The sequence below is a fragment of the Equus caballus genome, chromosome 10, assembly GCF_041296265.1.
Source record: "Equus caballus isolate H_3958 breed thoroughbred chromosome 10, TB-T2T, whole genome shotgun sequence".
In the NCBI taxonomy this organism is placed as follows: domain Eukaryota; kingdom Metazoa; phylum Chordata; class Mammalia; order Perissodactyla; family Equidae; genus Equus; species Equus caballus.
Genome location: NC_091693.1, coordinates 9,231,923 through 9,256,178, shown reverse-complemented (window position 1 = coordinate 9,256,178; position 24,256 = coordinate 9,231,923). Strand labels below are relative to the sequence as shown.

Genomic DNA, 24,256 nt, shown 5'->3' with positions numbered 1-24,256 from the left:
TACTATATAACAACCACCTTGCAAATGGCGCATTGTTGAGTGTGCTTTTACTATAATCATCGTGCAAAAGGCCTCATTCAGACCCGCTGTCCGTGCTCCACCCCAAGGACGCACCCTTGTCCTGGCCAACGCCTGCGGCTCTAGTCTGTCACTGTCACTGCCATACGGCACCCTGCTGCGGGAATACACCACAGCTCTGCCTGTACGCTGGGCACCACCCCGGCGTCTGTGGGGACGGATGCTCAGGCCATCCCCCAGCGCACACGGACACGTCTAGCAGAGCAATCGCCGAGACGGGGAGAAGGGGACCTTCAGACTGGACTAGCACATGCGCTACGTACTGTTTTCCAAAGTGGCTGCGCCACCTCGCTCCCACCCGCGGAGGCCGGGGGGCTCCCCATGATCCAGCCGGCTGTCCCACAAGGCCCCCGCTGCCACTTACTCTTGACGTCCAGCTGGGCGGCATACTTGGTGAAGCCCTTCAGACAGACCTTCTCGCCGAGCAGGGAGAGGAACTCCTCGAAGGCAGGCCCGGCCTCCTCGTTGTTGTACATCTCCTCCTCCGAGCTCTGGCCGGCCTTGCAGTACAGGACGCCCACCTTGTGCTTCCGGCAGAGCTGCGCGGGCGACAGGGGCTGGTGGAGGCGGGCCGGGCAGAGCCGCCACAGGGGAGGGGACAGAGTGGGCTGTCTCGGGCGCGGAGCCCAGGGAGCTCCTGGGGCCACTTGGGAATTCAGTGCCACAGCCGGAGAGGAAGAAAAAGGCGGAGGGCACGTCCCAGCTGTCCCCTCCCTCCATGCCATTCCAGAGAAGCAGGGCAAGGTGCCCATGCCACCCATCCTCTTCTCTCCACGGAGGGTGATGCCACCGTCGAGGGAGAAAGAGATGATCACCTGGGCCAGCTTCCCACAGAAGGCGGGCTGGAACAGCTAAGGTTCTGCCAAAGGAGATTCTGGAGGACTCAAGGCCCAGCACAGGCAACACGACTTTTTAGGGGGTGGGTCCCCAATCACCGTATTTGATGAACCCCTGATTCCCCTGGTCACTGGTGGCTGGACCACGGACACACACCTGACCGAACTGTGGCCCAGTGAGAATCTCTCCTGGGCGTGGGAGTCACCTGGCTGGGGGCTACATGTGGCTGTAACTTTCCCGGCAGTTCTGGGAGCTGTGGGAGGGCCAGAGAGGCAGAGGGAGCGAGTGTGCAGTGAGGGGGAGGGAAAACATGCACACGCATGCACACACGCACAGACACACAGGAGCCTGGCGACTGTCCACCCCTAGACTATTTCCTTCCTGAGATCCGTCACCCTCCTGCTCTTGGCACCCCCAGAATTTGATAACAGATCCCTCCTTTCACTCAAACTAGCTTAAGCGGGTTTCTGTTCTTTGCAAAGAAGAAAGAGAGCAGGACAGAAGGCGTGGCGAGGAGTGGCTGCGGGCTGCTGCCCCAGGCCGGCCGGCCGCTCACCCCTTGCTCGTCGAGCTTCAGCAGCTGCTCCGTCACCTTGGGTGTGTTGAGAGCCAGCCGCAGGCAGTGGATGTTGAGCTCAGGGATGACGTACTCCAGCGCGTCCCTCAGGGGCAGGCCCCGCCCCGTCCCGTGCTTCGTGGCTGTGGGCGTGGCGTCCTCCAGGATGGAGCCCCGCAGGGTGATGAGCTGAGAGGGAGGGAAGGGAAGATCAGGAGCTCTGGGCCCAGGAAGGGTGTTCTGTTCTCGAAGCAACACAAGGGCCAGCAGTGGGGCTCTAGGGCCAGAGAGCCCGGGATCTGGACCAGGACTCAGACTTGCTGCCACCCGGCTGTGTGAGCTTGACTAGGACACTGCCTGTCTCTGAGCCTCAGCTTTCTCTTTAGTGAAATGGGTGCAGCGATGGGGTCACAACCCTGAAGGGAGGCTGGGAGGATGAAATGAGACAACGATGGAACACACCTTCATTCGTTCAACAAATACTGACCGCGTGCTCCTAAGTGCCAGCCCTGCTCCAGGTGCGGTGGACAGAACGAAGACCCCCGTCCTCGTGGAGCTGGCATTCGAGTGTGGAGACGGCTCACGTCAGGTAGTGAGAAGTAGGATGAATAAAACCGGCTCCAGGTGGGCACTCAAACCAACACTCTCAGTGACGTTATCATGATTTTATTAGGTGTAAACATACCACCATAAGCTCTTCTGTACAACCCGCGCCCACCCCAGACATCAGCACCGCCGGGGAACCATCCGGAACTGCGGCTGGTTTTCCACTTGGTTTCCTGACAAAATCATGACCAGCGGTTCTGATCCGGTTGGTCTGGGGTGGGGCCAGGCATATATGTGTGTTCACTCGTATACTTATAAACATACACATTTTTAATAACACTCAGACGATTCTGACTTATAGCCAGGGTTGAAAACCGTTAGTCAAGCCAGTCAAGGCCATCTTACTCCCCTTTCCCTTCCCCAGGTGTTGCTCTCCAAGGTTTTCCAATAGCTGGTCACGTGATTAGCTCCAGGCAATCAGACGGGAGGGGAATTCAGTTTGGGGGGACTTTTGGGGCAGATTTTCCTCCCCGGTAAAAGGAAAGTCCTTTTCCACCTGCCCATTTCTTCTTGCTAAGGACACTGGTGTGAGGATAAGATGCCTGGAGCTGTGGCAGCCATCTTGTGATCATGAGGAAAGAGACGACAACAACAAAATCACAGAGAACTCAATCCTTGCAGCTGCCTACCTGCAGGCTTCTCATTAAATAATTAAAATAACTCTCATTTGTTTTAGTTATAGTTAGTCAGGTTTTCTGTCACTTTGCAGATAAAGCAATTTCTAACTGACACACCTTTACAACAAGTCCCATTTATGACAGTAGAGTTCACGGCACTGTATTCCAGGGATGACAACAGTTATGTAATTACACGTACAGGTTTGTTCAGGGGAGAGTTTATCATCTCTGAAGCTCCAGAGGTTGGCGCCTTCCCCAAGGTCACCACGGTGAAGTGGCGGCACCAGGGCGCCATCCCAGGTTTGACCTCTCCAAAGCTCATGATTTTTTTTTGCTGTGAAGTGTAACCCACACACAGAAAAGTACACAGCTGTGTAAGTACAGCTGAAGGAACCATCACAAGGTGAACACCTAGGCAATGCCCGCCCAGAGCAGGAAATACGACCTGCCGGCCCCACAGCCCTCTTGCGTGCCCCCCCTCCTCCTCTGACTTCTAACACCACAACCTATTTCTGGGCTTTGGGCAGTCCACATCCTTTTCCACTGGCTTCTTTCTTCTAACGTTATAGATGTGAGATCCCACCGTGTTGCCGCAAGCGGCTGACGTTCAGCGCGATGGACTGAGTCCCTTGTGATGAGCACGGAAAGTGCTCCTGGCGTCTGACAACTGTGAACACGGCTGGGGGAACGTGCAAGAAACAGCGCTCGGGGGCCCATGAACAGCTTCTTTTGGGTTTAGACCTGAGAGAAATGGCTGAGTCACGGGCACGCCCGTCTCCAACTTCACTGAACTGCCAGTTTCCAGGTGGCTGTCCCAGCTTCCCTGGCAGCCCGGTCTGATGGCCCCTGGTGCTCCCGTCCTCACTGACACCAGCTCGGGCTTCTAGCCACACGGTGCTGCTGGCCCCGGGTCCCGCCGCACCAGGCTGCGCCGCAGCAGGTCTGCAGCAGTGTGGGGAAAACGTCCTCTCCCAAGGGGACTGTTACAGGCTCCCAGAACACACCCGCGGCCATGGTTTAAGACCAAGGAGGATGAGTGTTAACTGGAAAAACATCCTCACCCTAAGTCAACAGGCAGGAAGCGGCAAAAACAGCGTGTCCTGACATCGCCCTAAGCCGACGGCCCCCTCAGCAAAGAGGACCCAGGCAAGGGGCGGGGGTGGAAGGAGAGGAATGAGCTGGCGGCTGGGAGTTCCCAGTTCTGGCCCTGACAGTTCACAGACAGACACATCTGGCCCATCGTGAGCAGGGCAGTCCTGAAACAGGCCATGAAAGGCACTGACGCCAGAAGCTCTGCGGCCAATCGGGGGGTTTGTGGGTTTCAATTAACGCAGCACCGGGATCCGCAGCTTTGCATCCTGCGGACGCTGCCCCACAGCGCCCTCTGCTGGGCGTCGAGCAGAATCCCCCCTCCTTCCACGCTGGAGACAGGTGGCCTCCGGTCACATCTCGGCTCGGATGACATAACCAAGAGCCACTGCTTGAAAAGCTCCCAGCTTTCCCTCCTCTGCTGGGGATAACAAGTCAGGTACCGGGAGGCTGCAATGAGCGGCTATCATCACTCTCCCCCGGGTCCTGTCCCCTGTCATGCCCCCCCGGACTGTGACAGCCGCCTCGCAAGGGTCTCCTGGCTCCTGTCCCTGCTGCCGCCCCACCCCAGCCCGTTCTTCCCACAGCAGCTTGAATCAGATCACGTTTCTCCCCAGCGCAGAACCCACTAAGGGCTTCTCATCTCTCTCTGAACAGTCGGCACTTGCAGCTCAGTCCACGAGGCCGAGTGATCTGACCCTCGATGCCACCGGGCGTCACCTCACTGAGGACATGCAGTCACGGGAGCCGTGAAGGGCCACGGAGCCACGTGAGCAAGCAGGTCCCCTCTGCACAGGCTGTCCTCCACCGGCCCCCACTCAGGTGCGTCCCTGCCTCTCTCCGTGCTGGGCGGGGGGCGCGCCCTTTAAGAACTTTCCGTGGGAGGCCATCTGGGAGTCGGTCGGCCTGGGTTCGAATCCCGGTTCAACTCTGTCCCTAGCTGTGTGACCCTGGGCAAGTCGCTTAATTTCTCTGTGCCTGTGTCCTCATCTATAAAATGGAGATAACAGTGCCCATCTCAAGGGCTGTGAGGACTCAATAAGATAACCCACGTACGGGGCCTACTCAGGACCACACCTGGCAGCCAGCAAGCGCTCGACACGTCTCAGCCATCATGACGTGCACACGTGTCAAATACATTTGTACTAAGCCACATGCATCTCAAATCTTTAATTAAGACTTTAAAAAAAAGTTTAACCATAAACAGGAAGCTACAACTACTTTTTTCCCCACTTAACAGTATGCTTTAGAGATTACTCACACACACACACACACAATCAGGTACCTACTGAACACAAACGAGGCCCCACTCAACGCACTATTACACTTGCTTTTTCCACGTAATACGAGACTCGTCCTTTCTACTTTGCACACTTAATTAAATTCACGACAGTAGTGACTGTTACTATTTAAATAGAATAAAAAGCCAAACCTCTGACCCTAACAAAACTAAGGCCCGTCAAAAACTCATGTTGGGGGCTACATGGCACCCATTGGGCCTGGCGGGCCAGCCTGTCGCTGGCTAGTGGGGGCCCCTGTGTCCCGGGAGAGACAGAGCCAGCGGGGCTCAGGACAGGGTGGCCCTGGCATGGGGCTGGGCCCGTCCAGGCTCAGGGTGGGGCCGGGCCGAGGTTCAGGCGTGTGGTCTCAGAGCCCAGCTCGCAGTCTGCTCTGCCCGGGCGGGAAGCTCGGGGCTGCCAACGCTCACCTCCCATCTGCTGGGAAGTGTGGGCCCACTCAACTGTCTGCTTGGCGGCCGGGGGCGGCCATCTGGGGCGGGCCAGCCGGTGGCTTGGACACCAGCCTGGGCCCCTTACTGGGGCCCCCACGCCTTCGTCTACAGGAGCTGGAGACTGTGCCTGTGGACAGGAGGAGGACAGCACCCTGCCCGTGAACCCAACCCCTGCTCCCCAGCACGGCCCTCTGACCTCGCAGGAGAGCGGCCACACCGGCCGCGTCATTACAGTGACATCTGGCGCTCAGAGCACTCACTGCCCTGCCCACCCAGGGGACCCTCCCCACGGCTCCAGGGCAGGGCACCACACACAGCCGCCTTTACAGAGGAGAAACTGAGGCACCCCAGGTGAAGCCTTCTGCCCAAGGTCACAGGCTGTAGAGTGGCCAAGCCGGGCTGAACCCAGCGTGTCTGCTCCCAGAGCCAGGATTCAGCTGGGCTCCGGGCCGAGGCAGCCTGGGTCTCGTCCCGGCTCTGCCCCTGTGGGGCCCTGGGCCTCCACGTCCTCATCCATAGGGTGGGGATTATCAAGGGACCCACGTCACAGGATGCAGAGAGGATTCGAAGGGTCAGTGCCCTGAAAACCCTCGGGACGGTGCCTGGCAGGAACATGTGCTAAATCAGCTCTGTGATTACTCTTGGTGTTCCTCCTTTTGGGCTGTGTGACCCCTGCTCTGCCTCCAGGAAAGGAAAGGCCTTCTCCTCCAGGACCAGGCCCAGCACAACCTCACCGAGCCCACACCACAGTCCTGTGACACTGGAATTCCCAGGGTGAAATTGAGGTTCTGAGAGAAGAAGCCACGTGCCTAAGGTTTCATACCTGCTGAGTGGCTGAACTAGGACCCACAGCAGGTCTCCAATGTGCCTGCCTCAGGACCTTTGCACTGGCTGGAATGCTCTTTCAGATATCCACACGGCTCCTTCTCTGAAATCCTTCAGGTCTTTTACTTAAATGTTACATGATCTTGCCAGGGCACCTCCCTGACAATCCTGTCTAACAATCTTACCACCCCTCAGACTTGCCTCTCTTCCTTGCCTCCACCTCGTCAGCACGTACCACACTGGACAATTTACTCAGGTTATCTGTGTACTGTCTGCCTCCCCTGCAAGAATGCAGTTCCGTGAGCATCGCTGTGGCCTTCCTCACCACTGTGTCCTCAGTGCCAGCCCAGGGCCGGCAGGTGGTGGTGCCCGGGGAATGTCTGCAGAGTGGATGAATCCTGTGCCCGAGTCTTGAGGGCCCCGGGCCCAGCTGGGGGTGGGACAGAGGCTGGATCTGCGGGTGCTGGGGTGGGAAGCGGACAAAAGCAGGCACAGGCTGGAATGGCGCCAGGCGGTTTCCAACCTGCTGGAGGGACCAGCGCAGAGCTGTCGCCCCCTGGCCCAGCATGTCCGCACCGCGGTCCCGACTCCCAGCACACACACCGCAGTTGGGTATTTTAAAAATTCATCCTACACACACTACTTTCATTAAAAAGAAACCCAACGAGACAGAAAGGCTGGCAGGAAGCTGAGTTCATAACCCACGGCTGGGCCTGCTGTGCGGTCTGGGCTGAGTCAGGGGAACCCCAGAGGGGGCGAACGGTGGCCGAGCACAGGCTGACATCGGCAAGTCCCCTAACCTCTCCGGGCCTGTTTCGTCAGCTGTACACGAGGACAGCACTGCTCTCATCGTACGACTGTCATGACGCTGAATGATTGGACACACGTGAAGGCAGAGAAAATGCCCGACACCCAAGGTCACTGAGATGCGCGGTCCAGCAGCAACTGCAATAAATACTATCTGTCAGCACACGACTGTCGTCATTTCACCCGGCAGTTCCCCGTGTCCGATACAACAGTCGGAGGCAGTGTGAGCTGTCACCTCACATTCTGCTCATGTGGCCAGGAAGGTGGGGCGGGAGGCTCGGGAGATAGGGGGCCGGTGCCCACCTGCGGTCTGGGGCTGCCTTGCCTCAGAGCCTCCGTGCCGTCTCAGTCCCCGGAGCATGAAGGTCCCCGTGAGGGGACGGGGCTGGGGCCTCGTGCGGCATCTGCCAGTCTGGACGAGGTCCAGGCCTGGTGGGCCCCACCCCCACAGTCCCTGACAGAGCAGCCTGCTGGGTTCCCGTGTCTGGGCTAAGGCCAGGCCCAACGGGGACCGGCAATGCCGGGCAGAGGGAGACCCATTCTGGGGGGCCTGCCCCGCTGACGACTGCCCCTTTTCTGGCAAGGTCTTCCTTACTTGGGTCTTTTGGAAGTCTCCATCATTTCTGCTAGCCTAGTGCCCCTCTTTTTTCGGAGGAACCGTCTGCTGCCTCCTCCAGGTGGCTCTGATGCAACTGTCAATCACAGTGCCCTGCCCCTGGCCCCAGGGTGGAGCACATGTCCCAGATCAGGCCAGTTTCTCTATCACCCCTGATGACATGGACTGGCCCAAGGTGTGGGCTTGTGATCTAAGCAGGGCCAGTCAGAGTCCCCCCAGGAGATTCGGCAGATAAGAGTCTCTTAAAGATGAAGAAGATTTGAGCAGCCAGTCTCCACTTTCCTATGACATGGACAGAGCTTGTCGGGGGCAGAAGAAAATGACAGTCACAACGCAAAAAAAGAAGCAGAGCCTAGGGGATCAGAGAGATAAGGAGGCAGAGCTCTGGTGACATCACTTGAATGCCTGGATCCAGCTATGCCTGAAGCTAGCCCTATGCCTGGAGTTGCAGTCTCATGAACCAATGAATTCTACTTCTGGCTTAAACCAGTTAGAATTAGATTTCTGTCAGTTACAAGTCAGAGTTCTAATGTGGCAGCCTGCCCTCAACAGGCCTTGTCCCCTAGCCACAGCTGACACTTAATCCAGGGTAAGACGTCTGACCAAGGGAGGACAACAGGGCTCCCTACTCGGAACGGAAAGAGATGCTGGGAGAGTTTTGACCCACGGGCGTCAACAGCCCCCTGCTGAGCGTCCCCAATTCCCACCCCACCTGAGGCCTGTTGTCTTAATTCTCCTTTCCATTCTGCAGGACATCTCACGGTCTCACACTTCCTACTTTATTTCTTGCGCCAACCACACTGAATCTCTTGCATGTGCAAGAATGTCAGGCCCTGCCACCAGACACGCTGGATCCTAATTCTGGCCTGGCCGCTGACCCGCTGACCCCGTAGGAATGGTTTCATTTCTCTGAGTCTCAGTTTTCCCTTCTGTGAAATGGGGAGCTAACCGGATGGCCTGCAAGAGGTTGTTGGGAGGACTACAGGAGGGGAAGCGCCTGCCCACAGAACCCGGGCAAAGGAAGGGCCGTGACATGCTTAACGACAGTGACAGGCCTACCTCACGGGTCCGGAAGATGATCCTGTACTGGTACTGAGGCCCGTGCTCCTTGTGGTCCTCCAGCTTCTCCCGCTTGATGCTCACGGCCACTGGCCCCAGCTTCTCGTCCACGCCAAAGTAATTGGCATGCTCTGAGGGGGAAGAGCAGGCGAGTTCAGAGTCAGCCCCCCGGGAAGGTGGTGGCGTCCCACGGCCTGTCCCTGAGGGGACAGCTAGGGCGGGCGCTTGTGCAACCCGTGGGATCCGGCCACACAAACCTCAAGCCTGGTCACGGCCACACTCATAGGAGAGACCGTACGATGATGCCCCTCTGACAAGCCCCAGAACTCCTGAGCCTCATCTCTTCCATGCTCTCCTCCGAGGAATGGGGGCCCAGCTGCGACCCACAATTCAGAGCTGATGTGACAGGGAAACGAAGCCACATAAAGAAAATGCTTAGCGCCACACACGGCGTGTGACAAACCCAGCCTCACTGGGATCATCCTGTCTTTGCCAAGGTTCCCTCAGCTTGGCTGCCCATCAGCCCTTGGAAAGTGGTGAAGATTCTAGTCTGGAGGCCTCCTGCCCAGCTGAAATCTGGGCTCTGCCGCTTGTCAGATGTACGGCCCGGGCTCAGACACTGGACAGCATTCTCATCAGTAAAATGGCCCGGATCAGGGAGGACGGACTCGCCTCTCAGTGCGGTTGTGAGGGTCACGTAAGTCACTAAGCGCGGAGCGGGGCACACAGGAGGCACGTGAGCAGTGCGGGCTAGTCCCGTCCCCATGGCACAACGGTTGTGGAGAAAAGGGCCCAGGACTCAAGTACCTAAACACGACTTCATCTAACCCTGTACCTACAAACCCAGGAAGCTTAAACGCTGCTCTTTTTGTCCTCGTGGTGACAGAGCTTTTAATGACCCATGGGGGAAGTCTCCTGTCCCCTCCCCTCAGCGACAGCTGGCTCCCCCTGTCTCAGAGCCCTTCCAGGCAAACAGCTCTTCCCGATGGGCGGCCCCAGCATCTCCAGCTCGTGGGGGACGCCCACCAGCAGTCTGCCTTCACGTCTGCGAGCCAGCGGCCACCCACTGCCAGCGACTCCTTCCCACCCTGCGCTCTGACATTTCACTGAGGGTTCCCGGTCCTGTGAGACGCTCCTGGCAAACCAAAGGCTCATCAAAGGCCCAAAAAACGTGTTACTTCACGGCCCCAATCAGAACAGCACCTGCAGTGGGTGACACCACCGCCCCAGCCGGCCAGAGAAAGAGAAAGGACTGTGCTTCCCGGATATCAGCTCAGTCCCAAAGCAGCAACAGAGGTTCTTCCGCACTGACGCACACCCGCCACCTTGCAGTCCTGACATGCGGGAGGCACTCAACAAACACTGACCAACAACCAATTTATGTACAAGCTGCCGGGGCTACCAAGAAACCGTGTCTACAGAAAATGGCTTTTTTTAAAGCTCCGTGATGAGGACTTACGCATGTCTGATGAAGAACTAAGTGTTTTAATGTACCATCTTATCTGATCCACTTCAGAGTCCTCTTAAGGAGGTCTTTCTGGGTGTGAGCTGAAAGCAACGTATCCTCTACTGGCATGGCACAAAATTACTGCATAGACACGCAAAATCAGGCTTTCACTGGGCTATTCGGATCCTCTGCATCCTTGTTTTCTGGCTACTGGATTCGTCAGCTTCAAACAGAGACCCTGTCGTCTTCTCCCACTGGGTATGGATTTGCCCACTTCTCCCTGTAGTGGGTTTTTATTTACGAACCCCAACGCAGGCTGCCAGGGACACACGGTTCACAACCACAAGAGTTCCTTGGTGATTTTTAAAAAATCAACATGAAATGTTCAGTTCCTCGAACAAGTGCTTTTGGCCTTGAAATCTAATTCGTGTGACAGTGGTGTTGCCTCGCTGCTTTCTCTGGGTTTAGCAACTGGCAGGACTTTCTCTTTGCACCCCTTTATTTTCGATCTGTGTCACCTGGGCTTGGGGCATGCGATGCTGCAACAGTCATCTCCATTCCTCACGGGAGGACGGAGTGCAAGTGCTGAAATGTGTCACAGAGCTAATAAGCTTTGGAGCAGACACCCCGATCGCAGGGGTCTGACCCCAACGCTGGAGCTCCAGAGACTGCACCTGAGCCCAGTGAGACGGCCCAGCTGACATTCATTATGTTTGACTAGGACACTCAAACACATTTTAAGCTAGCTGATGTGGAATACTAGCTGCCAATCCATCACCTATCCCTCCCTTTTTCCTTTTTAAGAAAAACCTTCTACTTTTGAGGGAGAAAAAGAGAGGGATTGTGTCTAGCTAAAAACTTACATTTCCCAGCCTGCCTTGCAGATAGGAGTGACCAATGAGTAGAAGCAAGTGGACAGGGCTTCTGAGAAAGCTCTTTAAAGGGAGCTGACTTGACAGGAGATCTGCCTTTTTGCTCTTATCCTTCACTCTTTTTCTTTGCCTGGAAACATGGATGTGATGGCTGGAGTTCCAGCAGCCATCTTGGACCAGGAGACCACCCTGAGGGCTGGAGGCCATGCACTATGGTTGGCGTTCCACTGATGAGGAGCAACCATATCAGGACTGGGCTGCTGACTTCCAGACCTCCTTATATGAGAGAAATACACCTCTGTTTGTTTAAGCCTGTAACTAGCAGTTTTAAGCAATTCTGAATCGATACAGCTGCCAGCATTTACAAAATTAGGACAATCTACACTAAAAAAATCTGAATTTCAGGAGAATCTTGAAAAACTGGAATGGCTGGCAAGACTGGATTTGTTTGCATTTCCTGCATGACAACAGCAGGCGGGAGCCAAGCAGAAGCTGCCCTGTGCTTGGCCCCTGCATGGCATGCCTCACTTCTGCGTGGGTCCCGCCTGGCCCCTGTGGCTGCCCGGGTTGTGGTCCCTGCACTCTGCAATGCTGCTTCCTGGGACTGTCCCACCAGCACCAAGGAACCTGGGGATGGAGGGAGCCCGTCTCTCCCTGGTGTTAACACCTTCCAGATATCAACAGCTCCACCTTCCAAGGGGCTCCAGAACCTGCCAGTTTGTTCCCCACTCCTGGGCGCCCTCCTGGACGTGTCCATCATCATCCCCTGCCTGGACTATTACAGCAGGCCCGCCCTGGTCTCTGGCTCCCCACCCCCACGGTCTGTTCCCAAGAGGGAGTCAGACCAGGACCTCTCCAGCCCAGAGCCCCCCTGTGGCTCCGCCTCACTCAGGGCAAAAGTGAGGGCCCTCCCATGGCCCACAGAGACCCCCACGCTCTGCCCTGTCACCTGTGCCTCCGCTCCTTCCCCTCTCCTCACTCTGTCCCCGCAACCCTGACCTCCCTCCTAGTCCTCCAGTGTTCCAGGCCTGATGTACTCCACGTTCCCTGTGCCAGGAACACTGTCTCCAGTCTCCACACCACACCAACCTAGGAGGCCCCTCGGCCTCCCCCATCCCACCCTGACACCGTCTCCCTCTTCCCTGCTTCACTCTCCTCCACGACACTTGCCACCTTCAGACACACGTTTCACCTAATTACCTAGTTTCAGCCTTAGTCTCACCCCACTAAATCGCTAAGTACCAGGAGAACAAGATTTTTGTTTTCAGTTGGTCAATACTGTAACCTCAGGCTCTCGAAAGTGCCTGGCACATAGCTCAGCCGAGCAGAGATTTGCTGAATACGGGCACATCTACTGTCCCCTGGGGCTCACGGTTCGGAGTGTGAGCCGTGGGGGCCAGGAGGCTGGCTCGCAGCCCTTCTCCGCGGGGGCTTGCTTTCCTGCCACACCCTCAGTGCCGAGAGCCAGGTCTGGAGCACTGCGAACGGGTGTGCAGGGGGCGTCTCCGAGACAAGCTGCCCCCTCCTCCCCACCCCCGTCCCCCGGGCCCCGGCCGTCACCTTTGCCCACGAAGAAGTCCTGGTAGTAGCGTGCGCCCAGGTCCACGTGCTCGATGCTGTACTGCCGCGGGCGGCTCTGCGTCCGCTGCTGCTCCTTGGGCACCTCGAGCACCGAGATGCTGGCGTTGGTGCGGTAGGCGCTGCGCGCGGGCTCTGCCGGGCGGCCCTCACCGCCGCCCCCCGGGGAGCCAGCCGCCCCCCGGGAGAAGCTCACGTCGCGCTCGCGCTCGCCGCCGATCTCGTTGCGGAAGTGGGGGCAGCTGAGCAGCAGCTCGTTGCTGGTGTCGTCACCCAGGTCCTGCTCCAGGTTCTCCTTGCAGTTCAGGTCCTCGGTGCTGGCGAAGGCGGGCTCGGGGCCGCCGAGGCCGGGGGTGCGCGTGGCACCTGGGGCGGCGGTGGCCGAGGCGGCTGAGGCGCCGGTGGTGGTGTTGCGCCGCTGCGCCGTGGACGCGCGGTTGGCGGCCGCCTCGTGCAGGTCGAACAGCATGCTCTGCACGTCGAAGTGCGCGAAGCTCCTCTGGCACACCCACGGCCGCCCGGCCTCCGGGCCGCCCCGCGCCTCCTCCGCCTCCCCGGGCGCCCGGGCCGCCTCGGCCTCGGCGCGGCCGCTCCGCAGCTTGCGGAAGATGCACGAGTCCCCCGCGTCCCCGGCGCCCGGGCCCCGCGGGGGCTTCTTCCGCGCCTTCTCCTTCGTGGGCTGCAGCGCCACCAGGCCGTCCTTGCCGGGCTGCCCGTGGCGGGAGTCCCCCTTGGCGCCGCCCCCGGGGACGTGCGCGCCCCGGTCAAGCTCGGGGAGGCGCGGGGCTCCCCGGGCCTCGGGCTGCTCGTTGCGGAACTCGTTGAGGATGTCGAAGAAGCTCTGCTCGGGCACCCCCTGCACGTCGATGGAGGATGTGCTCCCGTACTCGCGGAAGAGGGGCAGTGCCCCCGCGTGCCGCGCGCCCCGCGCCTCTGCCGCGTCCTCCGCGTCACACTCGCTGAGCGTGATCTCGCTGCTGCTGCGGTGCCGCAAGGGGAGGAAGGCCCTGCCCGGGGACCGCGGCCACCCGTCCTGGAACTCCACGTCTTTGGACCTTCTCCTGGACAGCCGGTGAAAGGCTTTGGACCCCGAGAAAGCCGGGGTGCTGGCGGGGGGCTGTCCGTTCTGGATGCTCCTCATGGGATGGGCCACCTTTGTGGCCTTCGTGCCGTCTGTGTCCTGTGAGGGGCTGGGGTTGTTCTGCTCTCTCAGGGCCTCCCGCTTGGGTGGCCAGTCGGCCACTCGGGCGCGCACGCCCATCTTGGGCATCGCGGGGGTGGTGGGGCTGGGTCGGGTGGTGGCGCTGGCGGGGCTCTCAACAGGCTGGGCCATGCTGCCGTTCTGGACCCAGAATCCCATGGGGGCGTAGTCCCCTGTGTGTGGCCCCGGGAGGACATCGGCCCCCCTGACCCCACAGCTGGCTGCCAGGTCCACAGCATCATTGGGAATGGGCCGATAGGTGGTCATAGTCCACGGGCACTGGAGTGCTACTGGCCCCCGGAAGCTGTCGGGTAACTTTATGGGGTCCCCTGGGCCTCAGCCATTGTTCAGGGCCACCAGTCCCAGGAGGAAGGATGCTGGGCCCTGAAGCCTGATGGGAACGTTGTGAGCCTGTGGAGTCCAGTTCTCCACCATCGCTGTGGACCACGGCGCCGGAACAGCCTCGGGCAGCGGCTGCTGTCCTGCGGCTCCAGAACGGGCGGCTCAGCAGGGCAGGGCCAGTGGTAGATGTGGGTGCCGGCCAGCAGGCTGCATCGGTATCCTCGCGGCCATCCTAGAAAGGAGAGAAGTAAAGGTGAGCGGGACGTGACAGCTTCCAGAGGAGGACTTTTTTGGACAGCTTTACTCACTTACAAAACCTTCCTATTTTAGACATTTTCAAACATGCCCAAAAGCAGAGAGAAGGGCGTGATGAGCCACCCCGCCAGCTGCAACCGCCACTAACTAGTAGCCATGCCTGCTTCGGCTCTCCACCCGCTCCTGTCCTTTGTGTTTCTGACAGAATATTTTAGAGTAAATCCCAGACATCAGGCCATTTCACCCGTCAATACTCCAGACTGTATCTCTAGCAGATAAGGCCTGTAAAGAAATAACCACGATGCCTTTATCAAACCCGTCTAGATGAGTAAGAATTCTTTAATCCCATGTGGTACCCCATCTGCATTACATCTCCCCATCGTCTCCAAGATGTCTTTGCTGGTTTGTTCAAGTCAGGATGCAAACGAGAGCCATACTCCGCTCTGGCAGACGTATTTAAGTCTCTTGTACTCTATAATGCCCCCCGCCACCGTTACTTTGATGGGACTTCCTTGTGGAAGGAGTGGGGTCCCTTGTCCCAGGATCTGGCTGACTTTTCCCTGTGGTGTCACTGAACACGTTCCTCTGTCCCGTGAGTCCTGTCTAGGGGTGGCTGCAGGGACAGGCCAGACCGTTGTCCATCTGTTCTGCAGTCTGCCCGACCAGCCCCCCACCAGAAAGGAAGCGACAATAAGCGCTGAGGCACCGTGAGCGCTGGTGGATTTGGGCGAGGGAATCTCTTTAGAAACCTACATGACCAATAGATCCCAGGAGCCGGTTGATCAGCTCCCGTCCTTTCTTTGCTGAGACCCTGCCCCTCCCGCCCCCCTCCTTGGCTCCTTGTTGCATTAGGAATAAAACCCAAATTCCTTCTGCGGGCCCACCAGCCCCACAGGATCTGGCTCTGCGTCTGCTTGATGCCCCTCCCCTCCCTGACCAAGAGCCCATCACACTGGCCTGCTTTTTTGTTCTCTGACATACCAACCCCATCCAGGCTCTCTGGGTATCCTTCCTGGGTTCTTCACCAGGCTGGTTCCCTCCATGGCGTCGACTCTTCAAGGAAGCTTTCCAACCACCGCATGCAGATGGAGAAGCTCCCGTCCCCTCAAAGCCTTTCTCTGTCACCCACTCTGCTTGCTTTCTTTCCTTAGCAGTTACCACCAATTGATATTCTCTTGTTCATTACCTGTTTACCGTCTCCGATGCTAACTCATCAGTTCCAGGACGGCGGGGTGTCCCAGCCCCGCCTCCCAGCCTCAAGAAGAGCATCCAGGACTCTCGTCCACTATGTACTGTAGGGACCAGCGAGCAGGCAGCCCTACCTAACCCACCGGAGGAGCACATCCCAGCGTGCAGAGCTCCAGGGAAGGGAGCCCGGCTTCTGCCTGGCAACCCGAGGACTCTGCAGGATCACCTCCCTTTCTGTCTCCCTCAAGTTCTGGAAGATGGAACGCTCTGCGGGGGAGGAAGGGGACAGTGGGCGCGGTCTGGGGCAGACCCTGTGGGTTGTCCCAGCAGCTGTGACCCCTCCTGCTTCTGCTCAGGGCAGCAGAGCGCTGGTTCGGGCTGGGCATCTGACGCACGGGGACCAATAACTTCTCTCCCTTGGAATGTGGAGCCAGACATGGCCATGGGGTCAATGTGTGCTGGTGCTCTGAGCGAGCACGTGGCAGGCCTCCTGTGTGAGTGTGTGTGTATGTGTGTGTGAGTGCGTGAGTGTGAGTATGTAGGGGGCATTTCCTAACTCGTGCCCAGACGTACGGAGTGAGCTGGCAGAGAGACTGAGGGGACACCTGACACATTCACAGAGAGAAAGAGTGAGGCGGGCCTACAGTCTCTGGGAAGATGGGAAGTGGAGGTGGGGGGGGCAGGCAAGAGGGCACCCCTCTTCCTGGTTCCCCACGAGCAGGGAGCACGCAGGGGAGGGGGCAGAGAAGGGGAGGAAAGCGGAGAGCTCCTAGGCCGGGCTGGCTACGGGAGCCAGGAGGCGAGTCTTCAGTGACCTGGACGGCGGGGGCGTCTCAAGAGCAGGTGCACCTCAGCTCCGGGGACCAGCCTTGCAAGAACGTGGATGCCAGACCATCAGAGTTTTCAGGGGAAGCCAGAAATCTAGAATCGTGTGCAAAATCTCCCAATTTGAAAAAAAAAATATATGGCAACCACCACCACCTACCATGCAGAGATGATCTCTAGAAGGCTTTTCAAGAAACTGCTCACAGTGGTTGTCTCTGGGGAGGGGAACTGGGTGCCTTCCCCCCACTTCATGTTTTCCCCTTAGTACTGGTACTTAGTACTTTCCCCTTAGTACTTAGTACTCCCCAGGACCTGTGTTTTGAAAGAAGTTTACTTTTCGTTCTACACCACTGGCAATCTTTTGCCAATTATTTGCATGGACTTCTTCTAATAAACAGATAAGTACTTAAGAACATTACCAACCAAAACCACAATGAGGGTCAACAAAGCAAGTACGTGGGCTGGATGTGGGCGGGGGCTGCTGGTGTGCGACCTCTGGTGACTGTCAGTGTGGCAGCTCTGCCAGAGAGGAGGGCCTGAGGCCAGCCCCACACTCCGCGGGCTGCTGGGTCCCAGGCCAAGCTAAGGGGTCTGGCCGGCCGAGGGCACTGCCTGCACTGGCAGCCCGGCGCGCCCCTGGGTCAGCCTGGCAGAGTGCAGAGGATCAGTCCCGTGAGGCCGCACTGGGGCTGGCTGGGAAAACCAGTGGCCCGGATGTGACCCTGACTGGCTGACGCAAGCACCTCCCGACCCACAGGCTTCACTGATGGCATTCTGTTTGCAGCTCAGTCGGAAACTCCCAATCCATTTTGCTCCCTTCTGTGAAAACACACAAATGTTCTCAAGGCCCCACTCCCTTTGCACAAATCCCCTCTCTGAGCAGGTGCAGTCGAGTCTCCCTGTGATGCTCGGAGGCTGAGTGACACCCACGGCCTCTCTGAGATCCAGGGACTGGTGCACATTGGTCCCTTTACAGCTGTCTGTGGCCGAGCTCCCCCTTCCTGAAAGCACGCTGACCTTCCTGATGAGAAAGCCCCGACTGCCATGAGAGCCAGACCGCCTGGATGTGCCATGGACTGGCTACTGAAACTGTGACTTAATTTCACTCTGTAAAATGGGGACAATACCACCCGCCTCACGGCCACAGCTATTAATACCACTCCTTCATGTATCTTCGGCAGGAGGTCCACCCCTTCTCCCTAATGACAGAAGCACAGGCATGGGGGAGGGGGACCCAGGACCCCAGCTAAGAGCACAGAGGCTGGAGGGTGTCCTGCAGAGGCGGGGCATGTGGCCCTGACTTTTCCCACAGTGACTGCTGGGGACCCTTGCTTCCTTCCCTCCAGCCTCCCTGGGCTCCCGTGTTTTCTGTGATTGCTCCTCTGGCCCAATGATGGTTATCAATTCTGCTTCTGCTCAAGACTGTCAAGCGCAGCTTCTGCTGCTGGCATCCGAGAACGTGACTAACACACAGCGCCGTGTGCGAGGAATCAGCTGGGGCTGGTGGTGTGAAGGGACGGGGCCACGACAGCAGCACAATGAGAAGCAAGTGGCTGTGGGAGAGTCAAGTGGGACGCATCTGGCTGCAGTGAACAGAACACTGTTTAACGGGGCAGCTCGGGCGATGAAGACATTTCATCATCACGTGTGACAAGGAGGCCAGAGATGCCGGCACCACCCTCGGTCCAGTGGATGATGTCAGGCGGTTTCTTTCTCCCCCATCCCGCCTGCCTCCCTCCCGGTGCTGCTGGCTTCCATCTTTGGCTTCTGGGCTCATGGCTGCAAGCTGGCGGCCACAGCCATGCTTCTCCCTGAACCACGAGCAAGGGGGAAATAGAGGGAGACGTAGGCGTGTTCTTGCCCATGTGCCCCCGATCAGGAAGAACCTTTGCTAGAACATTTGCCCTACCTCCAGAGACTTTCTTTTATGTCTCATTGGCCAGAATGGGGTCACTTATGGCCACTCCGGGTGCCAGGGAAGCTGGAAAGAATCTGTGATCATCCCTGGGAATGTCTGAGTCTGTTAGGAGAGCAGGCAGCCAACGGTGGACCTGTGTGAACGCTCCCTGACTGTCGCCTGGGAAGGAGCTGGGGAGTCTGAGCTGGGAGGAGGCTCCCTTATCAGGCCCCCAAACCTGAAGCCTGGAACAGCGGGAAAAGAGGCGAGCGCACAGCCTCAGTATCCTGAAGGGCTCTGCTCCGTGTGGCCACAATGTCCACCAGAACCTCACAGGCCAGAGCAGACGGGAGAACACACGCCTTCCAGTGCCAGACGTACATGTTTTGCTTCCCCAGCTTCCATGGGAAAGCTTCCTTTTCCCAACAACAGCCCAGGTTTCTCTCTGGGAACCTACCCTCTCTGACTCCCACCCAATGGGCCAGAAACGGGGCTCCTCTGGAGCTTGGGAACAAATCATGTGACCTGATCAGAACCAGTGAGACCCAGTGACATCTCTGCCAGGAGTGCAGGGGCTGAAGACTCTGCTTTCCCCTCTTACCCTGAGTCTGAGAGGACGTGAAGGATGGAATCACTGCAGCCATCTTGTGACCATGAGGGGGGAACCATCAGTGAAAGGAGCTGAGACTTAGGGAGAATCTGGGGGCTGTAGTCAGCATTTGAGTCTCTGCATCAAGCTGGACCTGAAGCCAGCACTATTCCACTTCCCGCCACTGGACAGTTTAGTTACATCACAAAACAACTGTAACAGCAGCTACCGTGACTATGATCCTTCTGAGGTCCAGGTCCTTTTCTAAGCACTTCTGTCGTCTCTCTTAACTCTCGCAACAAGTCCATGAGGTAGCCATCGTTATTATCTGCTTACTTGACATCAACACCTTTGCAGCTCACGTGTACTGCCAACCGGACATTCCCAGCTGCAACTCTCGCTCTCTCCCCATCCACCAGCCTCGGACCTTCTCAGGAGTCAGGATGGGCGAAGCTGTGCTGCAGTAACAAAGGTCCCCAAGTGCTCAGAGGCTGACATAACAAAGGTCTGGTCTTGCCCACGCTGCATGTCCATCACGGGTTGGCCAAGGGCCCTGCTCAGACCAGCTTCGCTCCCAGTTGACAGAGTGGCCCTTTCCTGAGACTGCGCCCATTTCAGAGGGAAGAGACACGGCTGAACCACGCAACGGCCCTCTGAGCTCCTGCTCAGGAACAACCAGTGTCACTTCTGCTCACATTTCACAGGCCAAATCTAGTCACACACCCAGGACTGATGTCAACAGGCAGGTACACCAGAGTGTTGGTCCGAACAGGAAGGCAATTGCTCACCTGCTTCTTCCAGGTCCCAGTGAGGGTGCTCCTTCCATCCCAGGCAGGAAACATCAGCGGCAATGTGAGCCTTCCCTCCACACGTCCAGTCCAACAACCGCAGTCCCACTGACTCCCCCCGGCAGATCTGAGTCCGTCCTCCCTTCCCAGTGCCCACCCTGGCCCGAGCCGCCGTGACTTCTCACTGGCTGATCACACCACAGCCTCACTGCTGTCCCTCCTGCTCCCCACAAAGGGCCCTTCTTCACCCAGCAGGCAGAGCAATCTTAGGAGAAAGTTCAAAATCCTCACCTCAGCCCTCAAGGCTCTCCACCCCTCTTCAAAGCCCTGGCTCTCAGGGCCCAGGCCACAATGTCCTTCTTTCAGTTCCTCTTATGCCCTGTCCTCCCTGCTGCCTCAGGGCCTTTGTACATGCCATCCTTGCTGCTCCTTCCCTTACCCATGTGATTTTCTCAAGACTGAGGACAAATGCTACTTTCTCACATGACCTTCCCTTCTCACCAACCTTGCTCAATCCGGAGCACTCTGCCTTTCTCTTTGGGGGCACCTACATCAATATATGTAAGTAATTTACCATGTAATTAATTGTTTGCCATATGTAAGGTTTGCGAGGCACTGAATGTGAGCCTCTTAGCCACTGCCTGCATCCCCAGCACAGGCCATAGGAAGCCATTAATAAACCTCTGCTGACTAAATGAGGGATGGACGACAATATCACTGGGAAGAGGGAGCACCGGCTTGGGGGGGGGGGTCTGTGACCTGAGGGTAGGCGGGGCTCGCCTGGTGCCCAGGTGTGTCTGTCCCAGGAAAGAAGCACGTCCAAGAGCTGAAAGTAGTGAGTGAGTGGAGTGTGTCTGGGGGTGGGGGCCGGCGGATGAGGGGGCAGAGGGTATCCAGGGCCTCCTCCCATGCAGCCTCTGTGTCCAGGGCGGCCCCGATCTGCTCCGGCTGCTTCCCCTCCATGGAAGTGTGATCCAGTCACTGTGCTGTGGGCTCAGTGGGACCCAAGAGCTCAGGACGGCTCAGGACAGTGACAACAAACCAGTTAGTCCCTAAAACTCATTCATTCACTCACTCACTCATACAGCAAGCACCTACCACATTCTTACGAATCATTCAGTCCAAAACATTCATTTGGACAAAAAAAAAAGTACTAAAAATTTATTCCACACTTACCAGGTGTGTATAACTCATTCATTCATTCCACAAACACCAAGCACTTAAAATCCATTCACTTATTCAGTACATTTCTTAAGCACCTACTGTGCACGTTTCACAAGAAGATACAGTCCTGAGCAGGACAGACCACGCCCCATTAGCCGGATAGGGGGAGGCAGGAGGGCGGGTGTGACGGAGGCAGGGAGCGGGGGCCCTGGGGAGGACCAGGTGCTTGCAGGGCTGGCTGACAGTTATTGGTCTGAAGAGCATGGGTGATCATTACAGGAGGTATTTTGAGGGACTGCTGCCCTGGGAACCTTGTCCCTGCCCCTTGTCCCCCAGTGCAGCGGGCTGACCCCGACTTGTTCCCCGTGGCCCCTCCCCCGGCTGAGCCCCCAGGCGTCTGCGCACTCAAGGACCGCAGCCTTGGAGCGTTTTTTGTCCTCCTGAGACTCTCAAGAGCTCCAAGTCTGCAGCGCACTGGGATCTACCCCATGTGTCCTTGCCGTGTGGGGTGGGGGGGACAATATGGTGATGACAGTAGTGACAGTAAGGCTAACACAGACTCTCCCACATGCCTGGCGCGGGGCCACACACTTGGCGTGTATTAACTTGCATGTTATAATCACCTTACAAGGGAGGGCTTCTAGCATGCCCATTTCACAGATGAGGCGAAGGCCACGTGGCCCACCCCACAGCTGGTGGAGCAGCTGGGGTTCAAGCCTCGACAGTCTGGCTCCCACACTCCACTACTTGGCTCTAAATAAAAGATGGCGCGGTCCAAACGCGTGTGTTGTGTGAATGCATGAAGGACGCAAGTAGCTTCAAAATGAATTCCTGAGGACGAAACTCCAGAAAGTCACCCACCGCTCAGCGGATTTCAGGGTAAGGAGCTATTTTCTCGCCCATGTCTCTCCCACTTTATTTGAAACCTGAGCACACAGGGGACCACCTGGGGGCTCCCCCAGGAAGGAGACAGTGGACTCATCCATCCGGCTCAGCAGGAGGCGCCGCGGCACAGGCGCTGCTCCCTCAGCCTGGAACAATGAGTGGCACCGGACCCGTGGCCGTGTGCGCTCTGATCCCTACTTCCACCACTTCTGACACCAAACGTGTGGGTTTTCCACACGAAGCAATTCTCCACTTCTCCGCAGACACCCACTGGGTGTTGTACAATTTCATTTGGTCCTGATGCTCACTACGCAGAGCTGGCATCAGACCCCACAGGCAGAGGCTCAGTCCCACAGGGCTTCCCCCCCACTTCTGACTTGGCTACAAATCGGGGTTCCCACGACCCCTTCTCAGGTTCAATAATTTGCTATAAGAGCTCACCGAACTCAGGGAAACCTTTTACGTACGATTCCTGATTTATTATAAAGGATACAGATGAACAGCCAGATGAACAGGTCCACAGGATGAGGTCCACAAGGGTTCCCAGCGCAGCAGCTGGAGGGCTCCCAGCACATGGATGTGATCGCTCTGAGCCCCGTTGTTTAGGGTGTTCCCATTAAGTAGGTATAATTGATTAAACCTGGCCATCGGTAATTAACTCAATCCCTGGGTAGGGCTGAAAGTTCTGACCCTCTCCAACCGCACAGTGGGCTCCCCGGGGCAACCAGCCCCATCCTGAAGCTATCTAGGGGCCCACCAGGGGTCCCCTCCTTAGCATAAACTCAGGTATGGTTGAAAGGAGCTTATCATGAATAACCAAAAACACTATCGCCCATGTCACTCAGCAAATTCCAAGGGTTTTATGCCAGGAACCCGGATGAAGACCAAATATATATTTATTATTCTATCACAATAACACACTGTGAAACCTGCACTTTCACATTTAATGTCAAAAAACCCAGAGGATCGGTGTACCTAATTTAAACCCTCCCAGGTGGAAAGGAGGGGCCCGCGTTCCTAGTGAGGCATCGGGGTAGTCCCCACATGGGCAAGCACAGCCATGTACAGCCATGGCACTCAAACAGATGGGGGTCCCACGTGGGTCAGAGGTCCCGAGTGGCCTGGACCGCCTCTAAGGGTGTAAAGTGGTATCATTTTTTCCCCTGGGGGGAACAGGAAGAATGAACTGGAATTATGCACTGCAATTTTAGGTGTGCACACTATTTTATTTTAATCCAGCCATTTCACTTCCAGGAGTCTGTCCCTCAGTCACACCAGTGCATATCGGAAGACAGGGGCACGGTGGTCGGACTGCGGGGCCTTCCCACTGCCACGCTGCTGTGACACGGAAGAGCCGGGGCCACCAGCAGGGGACGGGTTAAGGGAATGTGGGCGCCTCTATTCCAGGGAACACAATGCAGACGGGATAAACAGAGAGGTAGCACTGTGTGTCATGCATGCAAGATGCCCACGTGGCCCTGAGTGAATGAGCTCAGCTCACACTTACTGAGTGCTTACTGTGCACCAGGCTAAGGGCTTTACACACAGTCAGCCATTTAAACCTTTCGACAACCCTGTGAGGGAGGGACTAATACCATCCTCATTTTAAAGCCAATGCAACTGAGTTCAGAGAGGTTGAGTAGCCTGCCCAAGGTCACTCCGCTAGAAAATGGTGCACTGGGATTCGAACCCACACAATCCAGCTTCATAATCTGTACTCTTCTACTCTATGTTGCCACTTGCGAAGGGAGAGACAAGTTGTGGAATAGTTTGTATAGCATGGCCCTGTTTGGTTTCAGCGAAAGCGGGGGGGGGAGTGGGGAGATGATTAATGTGTGTGTACACAAGTGTCTCTAAATGTACAGGAAAGTGCCTGGGAAGACAGCCACCAAACTGCTAACAGTGGTTACTTCTAAGGAATAAAACGGGGTGGACAAAAAGGGAAACGTTAAAAAAAAATTTGATGTGTCTCAGTTCAAGGCCGGCCTCAGGCCCCTCTGAGGCCCTGCCCCAGTCTGCACCCTGGAGCGAAGCCCTGTGAACAGGTCCTGCGTGCCTTCTTCTAGACCTTTCTCTGTGAGTCTACAAGGAGAGGCATGGCGGGCGCGGAGGGGTGGCGTCTCAGGCTGGGGTTACGTTTTCAGTTGTAAAGCGAGCATGAGATGCTTGGTGAAATGCTTGGTGAAATGCTTGGATCTTTCCAGGCTTATGGAGAACTATCTTCCTAGTTGCTTTTCTTCCTCGTTACCAGCTCTTGGCCATCCTCCCTGACGTGGCAGCTGCAGCACAGAGCTTAGAAGCAAAGACCAGCCAGGTCCAGCTCCCAGTTCTGCCACCTGACCAGCTAGGGAGAGGCAGGTAAGTTAGCCATGCTGTACCTCAGTTTCCCCATCTGTCAAGTGG

At 57.1% G+C, this 24,256-nt stretch overlaps 1 protein-coding gene across 4 annotated transcripts in view; it reads right to left on the bottom strand.

The window, feature by feature from the left end:
* SIPA1L3 (signal induced proliferation associated 1 like 3) overlaps window positions 1-14,323 on the bottom strand; it is a 93,033-nt gene extending 78,710 nt beyond the window's left edge. For all 4 annotated transcript variants that reach the window (XM_023649620.2, XM_023649624.2, XM_023649625.2 and 1 more), the window contains exons 1-4: window positions 12,702-14,323; window positions 8,823-8,953; window positions 1,472-1,660; window positions 443-617 (exon numbers count right to left, since the gene is read on the bottom strand). In XM_023649620.2, the coding sequence (XP_023505388.2) occupies window positions 443-617; window positions 1,472-1,660; window positions 8,823-8,953; window positions 12,702-14,187 (1,981 nt within the window). In that variant the 5' untranslated portion in view covers window positions 14,188-14,323. The remainder of the gene's footprint in view (window positions 1-442; window positions 618-1,471; window positions 1,661-8,822; window positions 8,954-12,701) is intronic.
* Window positions 14,324-24,256: the final 9,933 nt, after the last annotated feature.